This window comes from Ipomoea nil, unplaced genomic scaffold (genome assembly GCF_001879475.1).
Source record: "Ipomoea nil cultivar Tokyo-kokei standard unplaced genomic scaffold, Asagao_1.1 scaffold3384, whole genome shotgun sequence".
NCBI classification, from domain to species: domain Eukaryota; kingdom Viridiplantae; phylum Streptophyta; class Magnoliopsida; order Solanales; family Convolvulaceae; genus Ipomoea; species Ipomoea nil.
Genome location: NW_017619812.1, coordinates 1254886 through 1271045, shown reverse-complemented (window position 1 = coordinate 1271045; position 16160 = coordinate 1254886). Strand labels below are relative to the sequence as shown.

At 36.2% G+C, this 16160-nt stretch overlaps 2 protein-coding genes across 3 annotated transcripts in view; one reads left to right on the top strand and one right to left on the bottom strand.

Annotated features, from left to right (window-relative positions):
* The window catches only part of LOC109171014 (putative late blight resistance protein homolog R1A-10), a 60176-nt gene extending 55676 nt beyond the window's left edge, over positions 1–4500 (bottom strand). Inside the window, exons 1-2 of one of the 2 annotated variants that reach the window (XM_019320149.1) lie at positions 2687–4500; positions 2523–2548 (exon numbers count right to left, since the gene is read on the bottom strand). In XM_019320149.1, coding sequence (XP_019175694.1) covers positions 2837–4444 — 1608 coding nt within the window. In that variant the 5' untranslated portion in view covers positions 4445–4500 and the 3' untranslated portion in view covers positions 2523–2548; positions 2687–2836. Of the gene's footprint in view, positions 1–2522; positions 2549–2686 lie in introns of those variants that run through there. The other variant, XM_019320150.1, reaches the window with a different exon arrangement.
* LOC109171012 (putative disease resistance RPP13-like protein 3) overlaps positions 1–16160 on the top strand; it is a 69468-nt gene that overhangs the window by 31446 nt on the left and 21862 nt on the right. The window lies entirely within an intron of this gene.

Genomic DNA, 16160 nt, shown 5'->3' with positions numbered 1-16160 from the left:
ACAAATAATCACAGTACACAGCCTAGAAGATCAACTAGATTAAGGGTGGCTCCTCATAAGCTAAATGACTATTACTGTCACTCTATATCCAACACTGGAACAAGTAAGATATCTTCTCCTCATCTTATACAGAAATTCTGTATATCTTCTATAGTCACACCTATAGAACCACATTCATATCATGAGGCTGTAAAACATGATGAATGGAGAAGGGCCATGGAATCTAAGATTGATGCTTTAGTTCAGACCAACACATGGATTTTGACAGACTTACCCACAGGAAAACTCCCCATTGGATGTAGGTGGGTATACAAAATCAAACATAAGTCTGATGGTACCATAGAAAGGTTTAAAGCAAGGTTGGTGGCTAAGGGATACACTCAACAAATGGGAGTGGACTACACAGAGACATTCTCTCCTGTTGCAAGGATGACTACTATCAAGACCTTCTTGGCAGTGGCAATTGCAAATAATTGGGATATTCAGCAGCTTGACATAAATAATGCTTTTTTACATGGTGATTTAGATGAAGAAGTCTACATGGTCCTACCTCCAGGCTTCAAAACTAATAAGCCCAATCAAGTCTGCAAATTGCTTAGATCTCTATATGGATTGAAACAAGCTAGCAGACAATGGAATGCCAAGCTAACAAAGTCTTTATTAGCCTATGGCTTCCAGCAATCATCATCAGATCCTTCTCTATTCACTATGTCATCTAATAACTCATTCCTTGCTTTGCTTGTGTATGTAGATGACATACTTGTTGCAGGAACAAACTCTGATCAGATAATGCAGCTAAAGCATATGCTAGATTCAGCTTTTAGAATCAAGGATCTTGGGCAGCTTAACTATTTCCTAGGCCTAGAAGCAGTCAGAACAAGTACAAGATTGATCCTCTGTCAAAAGAAGTATGCATTGGAAATCCTAGATGAAAATGGATTTCTAGATGCCAAGCCTGCCAAGACACCTTGCACTCCAGGAACTAGGCTTAACAACACTGAAGGCATACTTCTTGACAATCCTGAAATGTTCAGAAGATTGGTTGGCAAACTACTCTATTTAACCAACACTAGGCCTGACATCTCATATTCTGTGCAGCAATTAAGTCAATTTGTTGATAAACCAAGAAGCACACATTTGGTTGCAGCTCATAGGGTACTAAGATACATCAAGGCCTCACCTGGAAAAGGACTTTTCTATGCTTCCAACTCTGAACTTAAGCTACAAGCCTTTTCAGATTCAGACTGGGCTACATGCACAGAAACCAGAAAGTCTATAACAGGTTTTTGCATCTATCTTGGGAAGTCTCTCATCTCTTGGAAGACCAAGAAACAAGCTACCATCAGTAGATCATCATCTGAAGCTGAATACAGAGCTTTAGCTTCTATAGTGTGTGAAATCCAGTGGCTTTTATATCTTCTGGCAGATCTACAAGCAAACAGCTGCACAGCCAGTCCCATTTCCTTGTTTTGTGATAACAAGTCTGCTATAGCCATAAGTGAGAACCATGTTTTTCATGAACGCACCAAACACATAGAGATTGACTGTCATGTGGTCAGACAAAAGGTGCAAGAAGGAATAATCAGGCTGATGAGCATTCCATCCCACAAACAGATAGCAGATGGATTCACCAAGGCATTGCCTATTCCCTTGTTTGATTCTTTTCATACTAAGCTGGGACTTCAAGACCTTCATTCTCCAGCTTAAGGGGGGGGGGGGGGGGGTGATGAAGATAATGCAGCTAGTTAGTTTTGTTAGTTGAGTTAGTTTTGTTAGTTATAACTACTCTAGGGCTTAAGTAGCCGGATAATGCTTCTTCCTTCTGTAATCTTTCACTCTGTACAATTCCCAGCTCTTATGAGCTTTCTCTGCTTTGTAATGAAGACACACCATTGTTCCTAAGTTCAAGCTTTCCAACACAACATTATCATACATTTCAATGAACCATTGTTTTGATACAATAACAGTTCAACCAACCAACCAACGTTATGGAAGATGAACTCCAACAACAACTCAATGAAACATCATTGTGATAACAGTCAAACAAACCCAATGAACCAATGTTTGGGTAGAGTAAGTTTAGAACTAATATCTCAACCAAATACCAAATCATATTTAACACCAACACTTCAATGAATCTCACAATCCAGTAATATATAGACTATCACTCATGAAAAATTTCAACATATCAAATACAATAACCAACCACATTATTGAAGATGAACTCCAACATCAACGTCATTGTAATAACAGGCAGGCTGAAAATGAGATCACCACAACTTCAGGCAGCAAGGATGCATTTATGGGAATGAAGCCAATGCATCATTGTAACTTATATATGATTCCCTTCAAGAAACACAAACGGAAAAGCTAAAATTCTTTGCAAATACCCAAAATAAAATGTTTAAAAGAGACGGTAGCTAGGTTTTGATGTTGCATTGGTAATTTGGTATGCATACCTTGGTTAAACCAGATTTCCTCAAACACAAAATTATCGAATTGCATACTCACTCCTTTTTTCTGAGCTTTCATTGGTTGGCAGCTCAATCTAATAAAAAAAACCAGAAAATTTAAGAAAAAATACGAGAGGAAGGAGGAATTAAAATAAAAATTGATTAATAGAAGCAAAAGACTCATAAACTATTTATAAAAATTCATAATTCATAAATGGGAATTAGAAAGAGACCTTAGTTACTTCACGAACAACGAGTCCTTCATATCCCAAATCTTGTTGCGCTTGTTGGATTGCCTTTGCTGAAGTCACAAGAGAAGAACAACAATTGCCTAACTCAATTAATCGCAATGTATGAACCTCCTTAAAATCATTTGGAAGTTTTTACAAGTCCCAACAATATCTTAGAATTAGATGCTCCAAAACTGGGAAATGGTTTGCATTTGCATTCCAATGTTCGAGATCAGAGCGCTCAATAAGGAAGAACTTTAGTTGTAGAAACTCCCCATCCCGTGGTGTCCACTCTGGGCCACAACAAGCAAAATCTTTCAATTTGAGTAAATCAAGGCTGGGTAAATTGCCAATAATCTCCATATCTTCCCATGAAAGATACGTGTTACTAAGGGTCAATTGCTTGAGGTTTGATGGAAAACAATTTGGGAGATTAAACCGCTCTACCCTTCCCATTTTAACCTTTAACTTCTCAAGTTGATGTAACTGAGCAAGGCTCTCAAGAGCATTAGGCAATACTTCACCTTCAATGTAGATCCCCAACTCCTTCAGGTTTGGAACTTTTGTAAAGTTGGTTGTTCTGGAGTCCTGTCCAGTAACTTTGAACCATGAAAGAGTTTGTAAGTTTTCTTGAACCAAGTTTGGGAGATAAGATGAAGATCCCTTGTCAAAGCGCACATGCCTTAACCATGGCAAATCCAAAACATCACATGGCAGTTGCAATTGAAACTCTTTTGTCCACGCGGAGAGAATGAGAGTTTGCAAACTTTGGAGCTTAAACAATTGAGAGTTACAAACATAACCTATAGTTGTTAAAGCTAAATATCTTAAATGAACCAAATTCACAATCTCACTAGGCATGCCGTGCCAATATTTTATTAGTGATAAGTCCAATACTCTTAACAACTTCAAAGATGAGAATGACCAACACTTTGCAAGATATAAATTATCATCAAAGTAGAAAAGGGAACGAATTTTAAGTGAAGAGTTAGTAAAATAACTTGTAGCAATTGACCAACAACCATATTGACGACTTACCCAACGACGCCCTTCAAGAAACTTATCATATTCCGTTGTACTAACCATCATAATATCCTCCTCCTCAATTGCTTTTCTCAAGCAAAATTTATGTAATATATCATGAAGCATACATGATTTGATTTTTCTATCCGAACTCCTCTTGTGAATTTGAACTAGCCTTCTATTGATAAGATCACACAAATAATCTTTAGATATCTCTTCTAAACTCTTGTTCATCTCTGGGTTTACAAATCCTTCAGCTACCCATAACTTTATCAACTTTTTCACATGAATTTCGGTATTCTTAGGAAAAACTCCGAAATAAAGAAAACAAGCTTTTAGGTGAGTAGGCAAATAATGGTAGCAAACTTCAATTGTGTTATACAACAGTATCTCAAAACGATCCTTGCATGATGAAATGGTGAACAGAATATCCTGCCACTGGCTTGGTGAGTTGTTGAGTGTGGCCAGAAGTCCACCAATCAAAACAATTACTAGTGGTATTCCCATACATTTCTCAACAATGCATCTCCCTATTATCTCAAATTCAGGGGGTGGACTACATAATTTTCCATTAGACGTAGCAGTTTTGCTTAATAATTTCCAGCTTTCTTCTGGATTCAGACTACGTGTTCTGAAAATCCACATGTCTGAGCTGCTAGCAAATTCAGCTACTTTCTTATTTCGAGTAGTTATCAGAACTCGGCTTCCATTTCTATCATCTGGAAAAGATGTACTCATGAATTCATTCCATGCCTCCTCTGACGTCCAAAGGTCATTAATGACAATGAAATACTTTTGGCCTATCAGGAGTTTGCGGAGTTGCTCTGCTAGCTGCTCATCATCTTGTTTGGAGATTTCTTCATTGCTCAATGACACAATACAACTTAGAATATCAATCACTACATTTCTCTTACTGTGTACTTGACCTTCAACCGTCCATGCTTGAATGTCAAAGTGAGACACAATTGAAACGACTTGAAGTTGAGTGGACGCAGAAGTTTGAATGAGCATGCCTTTTATTTTCTCAACATCACCTTTGACTCCTATCATTGTATTCTCAAAATCATAGTTGGAGGAGGAGGAGGAGACACCATCCCTGACGTTCTGTAGCTGTAAACAAGGTGGTGTTGATGATGAAGAAGAAGAAGAAGACACCATACCTGCTGTATGTTTGGTTTGCAGATCTCTGATGCGCACCTCAACACACTCAAAATCCTTCAACACTTGTTGGAAGCTCCGATGAAGATCTTCACCCTGCTGGTTAGCCGCCAAGTAAACTTCACCCAGTTTGGATTCGATTTCATATTCTGCTTTCATTGCAACATCTCTGATTTCTTCATCCAGCCTTTTCACTGCTTTCCGATCGCGATCAGAGGTAATTATGGACTTAGGTTTGTGAAGATAGGCGTGCAAGAAATGGAGCTTGTCCTTTAAGGTGGATAGGATGATTTGAGCATCATCTAGATCTATCTCAGGAAGAATCAAACAAGGATTGTTTTTATTATGAAGATGAAGACGCTGTAGTTGATCTACTGTTCCTAGTAGACTAATCACAACAACACATTCCATTGCTGAATTAAATTGTTTTTTCTCTTCTTCTTTTTCTGAACTACTGATGGATCTGAGAATTTCGAATTGGCTATAGTAGTATTTGGATGGTGTTATTGTTCAAACAATAATTAAAACAAGAGATAATAATTACGGATTAATTGATTGTTAATTAGATGACTCATCAATTGGATACCCACTAAATTACACAGAATATAAGTTGACTATAACAATAATAGACAACCTAACATGCATATTAGTTGTCATGATAATATTAAGATTTCTTTTTTAATGTCAAACTAAATATAACAATTGACAACTAGCATAATAGTTGACTATTTGTCATGATAATATTAATATTTTCTTGGGAGAAGAATATTAATATTTTTTCTCAAATTAAATATAACAATAGACAACTAGCATATTAATTAGTTGTCATGATAATATTAAAATTTCATTTCAAATTAAATATAATAATAGGGCAGACAACTAGCATATTTTATTAATGTTTCTCCAAATAAATTATTAATTAGTTTAAAAATTATAGCAAAATATGAATACCAGTAGCATATGAAAAAATTAAAAGATTAGAAAATGTCAACTAGCAGTCCATGCTATGCTAGCCACTCGCAGGGACGTATTATTTATCTCAAATCCAAGCTAGCCAACAATCCAAAAGGAAATAGAACCAAAAGCATTTCACTATCTGGTCTTATGTTGTTTCATTCTATGCACTCCTCCATTTTGTATAATAATAGAAAAATGCACCACCTCCCAAATTACTTGACCTATTTAGATTCTTGATAGTTGACTGGCTTTTATATTGACCACATTTTTGCTTAACCTTCCAAATCTGTTGAATTTGTGAATTTGAGGATGATTAGACAGCCGTTTGACTATTGTTCATGAATCATGATGCAATGATTTAACCTTCACTTGAGAAACAAAAGTAGTTTGTAGTACTAAATGCATTTTCTTATCTCTTTTGCTGATTTTCTCCGTTTTCCTGATTTGTCCTTTAATTTGTGCTTTGATATGGTGTTTCAAGATTGATGTCTATGAACTCTCTAGATTGGTAGCATGCTACTTCTCGTGTCATATTTTGCAAAACTGGAGTCTCTGATGTATATTCTCAAAATTATGTAAAACTTGATAAATCTTCTAAAGCATCAACTCCGCCAAAGAATATATACTGCACTTAATGTTGTTTTAGTCCGTCTAATGCATTGGAATGAACTTGATGTAAATAAATTATAATATTAGGGTTCACATTTACGGAAGTAAACTCTATTCGTGCAAGTGTGAGTAAAGTAGTCTGCTGCCACTTCTCATCAGATGGAAAGCTGCTTGTCAGAGCTACTGAATTTCCTCACTGCTTCATATTTGATTGTTCTGATCTTCACAAGTTTTGTTTCATTATCTGGTCATGCAGGCTGTTTTGTGGCATACAGATACCTTAAAGCCAAAAACTACACTTGAAGAGCATTCATCACTTATAACTGATGTTCGTTTTAGTCCAAGCATGGCCCGCCTTGCAACATCTTCTTTCGACAAGAGTGTAAGAGTTTGGGGTGCTGACAATGTAAGCCAACATTATACTGTACTTTGTTTCTTTTCTTTTCTGAAATTTGTTCATGTACAAACTTAAAAAGTTTGGTAGATCGTTCAAATTTGAAGATAGATGGTTAGATTGTGCATAACAGTTATGTGAGTTATTTCTGAAGATGCATGTGCTAGTCCTATTTTTTATCTAACGAAAAACGGAAAGGAGGTTTTGAGAGAAGCTTCTTGACATGGTTTCTTTAAAACTATCCTAATTGGACCTGTATTGGTTGTGTAGCCTGGCTACTCCCTTCGGAATTTTACTGGGCATTCTGCTGGTGTTATGTCACTAGATTTCCATCCCAATAAAGAAGACTTGATCTGTTCTTGTGATGGGGATGGTGAGATTAGGTACTGGAGCATCACAAATGGTAGCTGCACTAGAGCATTCAAGGTACTGTAATTTGTTAGTTCCATGTTATAAATATATATGGTGTGTTCTTTCCTCGTTGTCACTGTTATTTGGTATCATGACTTGATCTTAATGTTCATTATTTGAAATAGGGTGGCACGGCTCAGGTGAGATTTCAGCCTCGTCTTGGCAGGTATCTTGCAGCGGCTGCTGAGAGTGTTGTATCAATTCAATTCTTGACGTGGAGACACAAACATGCAGACAGACGTTAAAGGTGAGTGCATAGAATTCGTGTGAGAATTTGTTATGGCTATTGGCTAGCCTAATGTTCAAAACTAATATTTTGCTGGGTAACCCTAACCAAGTTGGTTAGGCTGTTAGCTTGGTAATCACAAGGTTCCAAATCCGACTCCTAGGAGGAGCGGCCTATTGACCTTCTTGGCTTGAGCTGGTCAGCTAAGGGCCAACCTAGTTACCTAGACTTGTTTACCTCCTTGTGATCCTGTAATACCCACAACCTTATAAATAATATATATATATATATATGTTTAGTAAATGAGGTCAACAAGTCAAAGCTTATTAAAATTTGATATTAGATAAAATTACTAAATTACCCTTCTCTACCCTTAAAGATTAAGGAACCTCTTGGTCTTGGAGAAAGTTCTCTTTTAAAAGAAGATAAGGAGAATTTACTAGAGAGATAGGGGAAGGAAAAATCTTGAAGCTTTGATCTCCATCTTCTTCAAGTTTAGGTCTCAGGTCTCAAGTTATTGGGAGTATTCTAGGTGAGTTTGATCTCCATTTTTTCACTCTTTTTGAGTTGGGTTTATCATTTGAACCCTAAGATTAATGTTTGAAAATATTAGGGATTTTGACAAGGAGTATTTGGGCGAGTTTAATAGCTAAGATTTGGATGTTTTTAGGTAAGTGGTTAATTCTTCTTTCCTTATTTTGCAAAACCCATATATTATCTATTTTGGAATCTCTACTACTTTGGATACCCATTTTAGGGTTAGTATGAGTTAAAAATATTTTAGACAATGATATGTTTTTGGGTATGAAATGCTAAACTGAAGTTTGGATGGAAATTGTGTTTGGGTGTGTTTTCGGAATAGCTATTAAGGTAAATTATTTCTGACTGCAATTGTACATATGTGTTGAGACGGTAGAGTGGTTTATGGCTGCTGTGCAAGTGGGTAGGTTGTGGGTTCGACTCTTTTTGCTAGCATACTGTGTGGTTTTTTTCTATACCATATGCTTTATAAAATGGCCAGATTATTTGTGCAAAGTGAGACTTGAATACCATATGCTTTATAAAATGGCCAGATTATTTGTGCAAAGTGAGACTTGAACTTTAAAGCTTATGCTTATTAACTTAAGTTCTTTCCACCTAAGCCATTTCAATCCCTTTGAAACTACTTTGGTAATATACCATTTTATGATTTTTTAAAGAGTTATGTACTAAGAAAATTATTATTTTGAGAATGGTTTATACCTTGCATATTTCTTAGTTTGATAAGCTTATTATCTATTTTGGAAATATGAACTTTGTTATGTCATCTTAAGGAAATGATTTTTGCTACATCGGGCTATTTGATTATAAGAACTATTTTGATTGTTTGATCAAACTCATGAGGCAACCTACATTTTGTTATTTGTTTTGTTTGGCTTGGAACGTTCCTAATTGCTCATTCTGAATTGTCGAGCTTGACTCATTCCGAATCGTCGAGTCTTTTGAATTATTTGTTGGAACGTTCCATCCGGCTCATTCTGAATCGTCGAGCCCGACTCATTTCGAATCGTCGAGTCTTTTTGGACCATTATGCCGATAATGGTGGTTGTAGGTTGCCAATGAGTCATATGTTAAGGAATGGTTTGTGCATTTGAAAGTATTGTATTATGAAATATTGTTGATGCCCATGTAGCTAAAGTTTCTTGTTTTGTGAACTTGTGTATAGTATGATGAAAGTATTATGACTTCGATATAGTTTAAAGATCGAGTTTTGCATCGAGTTATTACTCTAAAGCTTTTTGTAATATTTTGGGTTTACTTGATCCGGGGTTGAGAGGAATACCACTTACTGGGCATTAGCTCATTATTTGTATTTTTTTTCCTCATGTTTCAGAGTAGTTAAGGACATGTGAATAGCACGAGCACAAGTGGTGGGTTCTTGAAGTTGATTCTTGAAACTAGGAGACTTAGTCCTAGTATTGGACCTTATCACGGACTTTTGTTTATTTGGATATTCTCTTTGACCCTCTGTATTTTTTGTAAACCATTGTGCTTGGTTTCGGTGCTTGTGATGCATTTTCGACATACTACTTTTGATTGTAAATATTGAATAGTGGATTTGATGAGTTTTTGGGAAGAACTAGTTGATTATATTTTGCCATTTTAACTGTGGAATTATCATGTATTCAAGTGTTATTATGAAGGTTCCGAGAGGTATGTATGGTTAGGCTGCGTATTGTTACATGTCTTCACGTAACGATACGGCCGGGTCATGTCCTAGAAGTGGGGCGTGACAGAGTGGTATCAGAGCCTAGGTTTAAATCCTTAGTTGGTCAAGAAGTTAAGTTTGAATTTTTGCAAGATTAGGCTTTAACCTAGCGGATGATAAGTTTAGGCCCTGAGCAAGTTTTGGATGTGATTTCCTAAACATTTCGCTAATGTGGCCATACTTTTTTTGTTCGAAATTAAGGAGTATTGCTTTACAAGGATGAGGAGGGGTGTTCCTAAATGTGGTCGAACTCGTCGTGTTAGCCTGTTGATAAATGTGTCACCTATTCGGAATTTTGGTTTAGATGTTTACGTGCTATGTGATTCAGGTGCTTCGCATTATGTTATTTATGAGAAGTTGCAAAGGATTTAAATTTGCAAGCTAAGAAGTTGAGTGATCATTTGTATGCTAATAACCCTATGGGGAAGATTGTGGTGATAGATACTTGGTTTCAAAATTGTCATCTACAACTTAATGGGAGTGATGTGTCAATTGATTTAATTTAGTTGCATATGCATGATTTTGATGTGATAATAGGAATGGACTGGCAAAAAAAAAAAAAAAAAAAAGAGGAAAAAAAAAACTATGCCTATATTGATTGCGCTCGTAGGAAGGTGGTATTTCAAATTTCTGGGCAATCTATCTTTACTTTGAGACACTTTCCTAGAAGCGGAATGGTGGTGTCGAAAGTGGCATTGAAAGTAACTTCTGCATTGAAGGCTAAGAAAGAATTGAGAAAAGGGTGTAGCGGTTTCTTGACTTATGTAATGGATACCCACCAGAAAGAAGTTGAGTTTGATGATATCCCAGTTGTTAAGGAATTTTCGGATGTGTTCCTAGAGCATTTACCTGGATTACCTCCAAATAGAGAAATTGAGTTTGAAATAGAGGTTCCCGGAACTACTCCAATCTCAAAGGCCCCTTATCGCATGTCACCGTCTGAGCTACGTGAGTTAAATGTGCAATTGCAAGAATTGCCTGATATGAGATTTATTAGACCTAATGTATCTTTTTGGGGCGCACTAGTGTTATTTGTGAAGAAAAAGGATGGTAGCTTGCGATTGTGTATTGACTATTGGAAATTGAATAAAGTTATTGTCAAGAATAAGTATCCTCTACCTAACATACATGATTTATTTGACCAATTCAAGGTGCTAAATACCTTTCAAAAATTGATTTGAGATTAGGGTACCATCAATGGAAGGTTAATGCTAGTGATGTACCCAAGACTACTTTTAGGACCCGGTAGGGCCATTATAATTTTTTTTTTTTTTTTTTTTTTGTGATGTCGTTCGGGCTAACTAATGTTCCTGCTATTCTTTATGGATTTAATGAATAGGGTCCTCAAGTCATTTCTGGACAAATTTGTTGTGGTATTTATTGTTGACATTTTGCTATATTCAAAGAGTGAGGAAGAGCATGCTCAACATCTAAGTACCATCTTGCACACTTTGAAGGAAAATGAATTGCATGCCAAGCTAAGTAAGTGTGAATTTTGTAAGAAGATATCTTTTCTTTGTCATGTAATTTATGGAGACGGGATTTCTGTAGACCCAACTAAGGTTGAAGCAATAACACATTGGCCGAGACACACTAATGTTACAAAAGTAAGGAGTTTTCTGGGTTTAGCAGGTTAATAACTATGCCATTATATTGATTCGGTTAGCTCGGAAGGGTATAGAGTTTAATTGGGATGAGTAGTGTGAGAAGAACTTTCAAGAATTAAAGGAAAGATTGGTTAGTGCACCTATCTTAACCATACTATATGGGGAATAAGGATTTGTTATTTATAGTGATGCATCAAGAAGAGGATTAGGATGCGTGTTGATGCAAAATGATAAGGTGGTAGCCTATGCCTCTTGACAATTGAAGTCCCATGAAGTTAACTACCCCATTCATGACTTAGAACTAGCAGTTGTGGTATTTGATTTAAAAATTTGGAGGTACCTGTATGGAAAATCTTGACAAATATTTACGGACTATAAGAGTTTGAAGTACCTCTTTACCCAAAAGGAATTAAACATGAGACAACGACGATGGTTGGAGCTAATAAAAGAATATGACCTTACTACTAATTATCATCCATGTAAAGCTAACATGGTATGCTGGTGCTTTAAGTCGTAAGTTTTCCACGGTTAATGTGATAGTGGTGACTACTCAAACCCAATTGTTGAAAGATTTTCAAGATTTAGAAGTTGAGGTTATTTTGCAAAATAAGCAAGGAGGGATATTGGCAACTATGATCACAAAATCGGTATTGTTAGATCGCATCAAAGCGGCCCAAGTTTTAGATCCTGAGCTAATTAAGATTCGGGAAAAAAAAAATTCAAGTGGGTGACCCAAGAGAGTTCGGTATTCATGATGATGGATCCCTATATTTCAAGTCCCGACTATGCATTCCAAATGATGTTGAGATAAAGAAGGATATTTTAAAGGAGGCCTATTAGTCTCACTTCTCGGTACTTCCAGGTGCTACCAAAATGTATAAAGATATGAAAAAATAATTTCTGGTAGAGCAGTATGAAGCGAGAAATTGCTGACTTGGTTGCTAGATGCATGATATGTCAATAAGTCAAAGCTGAACACCAAAGACCTGTAGGATTATTGAAATCCCTAGAGATACCTCAATGAAATTGGGAACATATATCTATGGATTTTGCGATTGGATTACCGAACAGTCAGCATGGGGAAAATACAATTTGGGTTATTGTGGATCGACTAACTAAGGTTGCACACTTTTTACCCATTAGGAAGACAACTTCATTGAATGACCTAGCTGAGTTGTATGTGGATGAAATTGTAAAGTTACATGGTGTACCTGTTAGTATAATATCTGACTGGAACTCTAGATTTATGTCAAAATTTTGGAGAAGCTTACAATGAACCATGGGGACTAAATTAAAATTAAGCACTGCATATTATCCACAAATAGATGGGCAAACAGAGAGGACTATTCTGACCTTGGAAGATGTGCTTCAAGCTTGTGTCTTGGATTTCAAAGGTAGTTGAAGTAAATACTTAACTTTGATTGAGGTTGCACATAACAATAACTACCAATCGAGTATAGGAATGACACATTTTGAAGCTTTATTTGGAAGGAAATGTAGATATCCTTTATATTGGAATGAAGTTGTAGAAAGAAAGATCTTAGGGCTAGAACTTGTACAACGCACAGTTGAGAAGATTCAATTAATTAAGAAAAGAATTAAAGCCTTGCAAGACAGAAAAAAAAGAGCTGGGCTTACTTGAAAAGAAGAGAATTGGAATTCAAAGTTGGGGATTTGGTGTATTTAAAGGTTTCACCAACCCGAAGAGTAATGACGTTTGGAGAGAAAGGGAAATTAAGTCCACGTTACATTGGACCATTTGAGATTTTGAGTAGAATTGATAGTTTGGCATATGAGCTAGCCCTACAACTAGCTAGAGTTCATAATGTATTCCATGTATCAATGCTACGAAGGTACATTGCAGGTCCGAGTCATGTGGTGGAGTATCAACCTTTGCAAGTTAGAGATGACTTAACTTATGAAGGAGTACCTCTTCGCATCATTGACCAAAAGGAACAATTGTTAAGGTCCCGATTAATCCCCCTGTTAAAGTGCAATGGTTACATCATACTCCAAGAGAAGAAACATGAGAAAAGGAAGATGATATGAGGATAGATATCCAGAACTCTTCAAGTGTGAAGGTATGCAAGTTTCGAGGACGAAACTTATTTTAACGAGGGGAGATTGTAATTCCCACAACCTTATAAATAATATATATATATGTTTAGTAAATGAGGTCAACAAGTCAAAGCTTATTAAAATTTGATATTAGATAAAATAACTAAATTACCCTTCTCTACCCTTAAAGATTAAGGAATCTCTTGGTCTTGGAGAAAGTTCTCTTTTAAAAGAAGATAAGGAGAATTTACTAGAGAGATAGGGGAAGGAAAAATCTTGAAGCTTTGATCTCCATCTTCTTCAAGTTTAGGTCTCAGGTCTCAAGTTATTGGGAGTATTCTAGGTGAGTTTGATCTCCATTTTTTCACTCTTTTTGAGTTGGGTTTATCATTTGAACCCTAAGATTAATGTTTGAAAATATTAGGGATTTTGACAAGGAGTATTTGGGCGAGTTTAATAGCTAAGATTTGGATGTTTTTAGGTAAGTGGTTAATTCTTCTCTCCTTATTTTGCAAAACCCATATATTAACCTATTTTGGAATCTCTACTACTTTGGATACCCATTTTAGGGTTAGTATGAGTTAAAAATATTTTAGACTATGATATGTTTTTGGGTATGAAATGCTAAACTGAAGTCTGGATGGAAATTGTGTTTGGGTGTGTTTTCGGAATAGCTATTAAGGTAAATTATTTCTGACTGAAATTGTACATATGTGTTGAGACGGTAGAGTGGTTTATGGCTGCTGTGCAAGTGGGTAGGTCGTGGGTTTAACTCTTTTTGCTAGCATACTGTGTGGTTTTTTTCTATACCATATGCTTTATAAAATGGCCAAATTATTTATGCAAAGTGAGACTTGAACTCTAAAGCTTATGCTTATTAACTTAAGTTCTTTCCACCTAAGCCATTTCAATCCCTTTGAAATTACTTTGGTAATATACCATTTTATGATTTTTTAAAGAGTTATGTACTAAGAAAATTATTATTTTGAGAATGGTTTATACCATGCATATTTCTTAGTTTGATAAGCTTATTATCTATTTTGGAAATATGAACTTTTTTATGTCATCCTAAGGAAATGATTTTTGCTACATCGGGCTATTTGATTATAAGAACTATTTTGATTGTTTGATCAAACTCATGAGGCAACCTACATTTTGTTATTTGTTTTGTTTGGCTTGGAACGTTCCTAATTGCTCATTCTGAATCGTCGAGCTTGACTCATTCCGAATCGTCGAGTCTTTTGAATTATTTGTTGGAACGTTCCATCCGGCTCATTCTGAATCGTCGAGCCCGACTCATTCCGAATCGTCGAGTCTTTTTGGACCATTATGCCGATAATGGTGGTTGTAGGTTGCCAATGAGTCATATGTTAAGGAATGGTTTGTGCATTTGAAAGTATTGTATTATGAAATATTGTTGATGCCCATGTAGCTAAAGTTTCTTGTTTTGTGAACTTGTGTATAGTATGATGAAAGTATTATGACTTCGATATAGTTTAAAGATCGAGTTTTGCATCGAGTTATTACTCTAAAGCTTTTTGTAATATTTTGGGTTTACTTGATCCGGGGTTGAGAGGAATACCACTTACTGGGCATTAGCTCATTATTTGTATTTTTTTTCCTCATGTTTCAGAGTAGTTAAGGACATGTGAATAGCACGAGCACAAGTGGTGGGTTCTTGAAGTTGATTCTTGAAACTAGGAGACTTAGTCCTAGTATTGGACCTTATCACGGACTTTTGTTTATTTGGATATTCTCTTTGACCCTCTGTATTTTTTGTAAACCATTGTGCTTGGTTTCGGTGCTTGTGATGCATTTTCGACATACTACTTTTGATTGTAAATATTGAATAGTGGATTTGATGAGTTTTTGGGAAGAACTAGTTGATTATATTTTGCCATTTTAACTGTGAAATTATCATGTATTCAAGTGTTATTATGAAGGTTCCGAGAGGTATGTATGGTTAGGCTGCGTATTGTTACATGTCTTCACGTAACGATACGACCGGGTCATGTCCTAGAAGTGGGGCGTGACAGATCCTTTGTTAGCTAGGGTCACAAGACGGTGTTTGTGCTCACCCTCGGGTAGTGGCCTCCCTCGTTACCCAAAAAGAAAAAAAAAAACTAATATTGTGCCTTACCTTTGAAATAGTTTGCCAAGGACCTTGTGGTCTAGTGGCACCAAGTTGCTCTTCCATATGGGAGGTTGTGGGTTCGAGCTTCAGTGGAGGCGGTATTGACTCTTTGAAACTTCAATAGTAGTTATGAACACAGATACTACATTGTAACAGAGTCAGTAACACTAAAAAAAAAAAAAAACTTTGCAATAGTTTATGGGAATAAATTATTTTAAAGAGTCGGTGTATTATATTTCTCATAGTACTGTTTTGTTATCGTTCTCCGTACTTAATCACTGGCTATTAGTGTGAGCTACTATTATGTTGTGTTGCCTTTCCTTGTGTTCCTTAAAGTGGGATGTTACAGATCCATTCTTTCATTTCTAGGGTCATACAAAACCAATTCACTCTGTGACTCTGTGTGCTGGGACCCTTCAGGCGAGCATCTGGCTTCAGTTAGCGAGGACTCTGTGAGAGTGTGGACACTGGGTTCAGGAAGCGAAGTGAATTGTGTACATGAACTTAGTTCAAACGGCAACAAATTTCACTCTTGTGTTTTCCATCCTTCCTACTCTTCATTGCTAGTTATTGGCTGTTACCAGGCAAGTTATCAACTTATCTCCACTCCTTGAGATTACTGTGAAACCTTCAATTTGCGTCCATTTAAGAA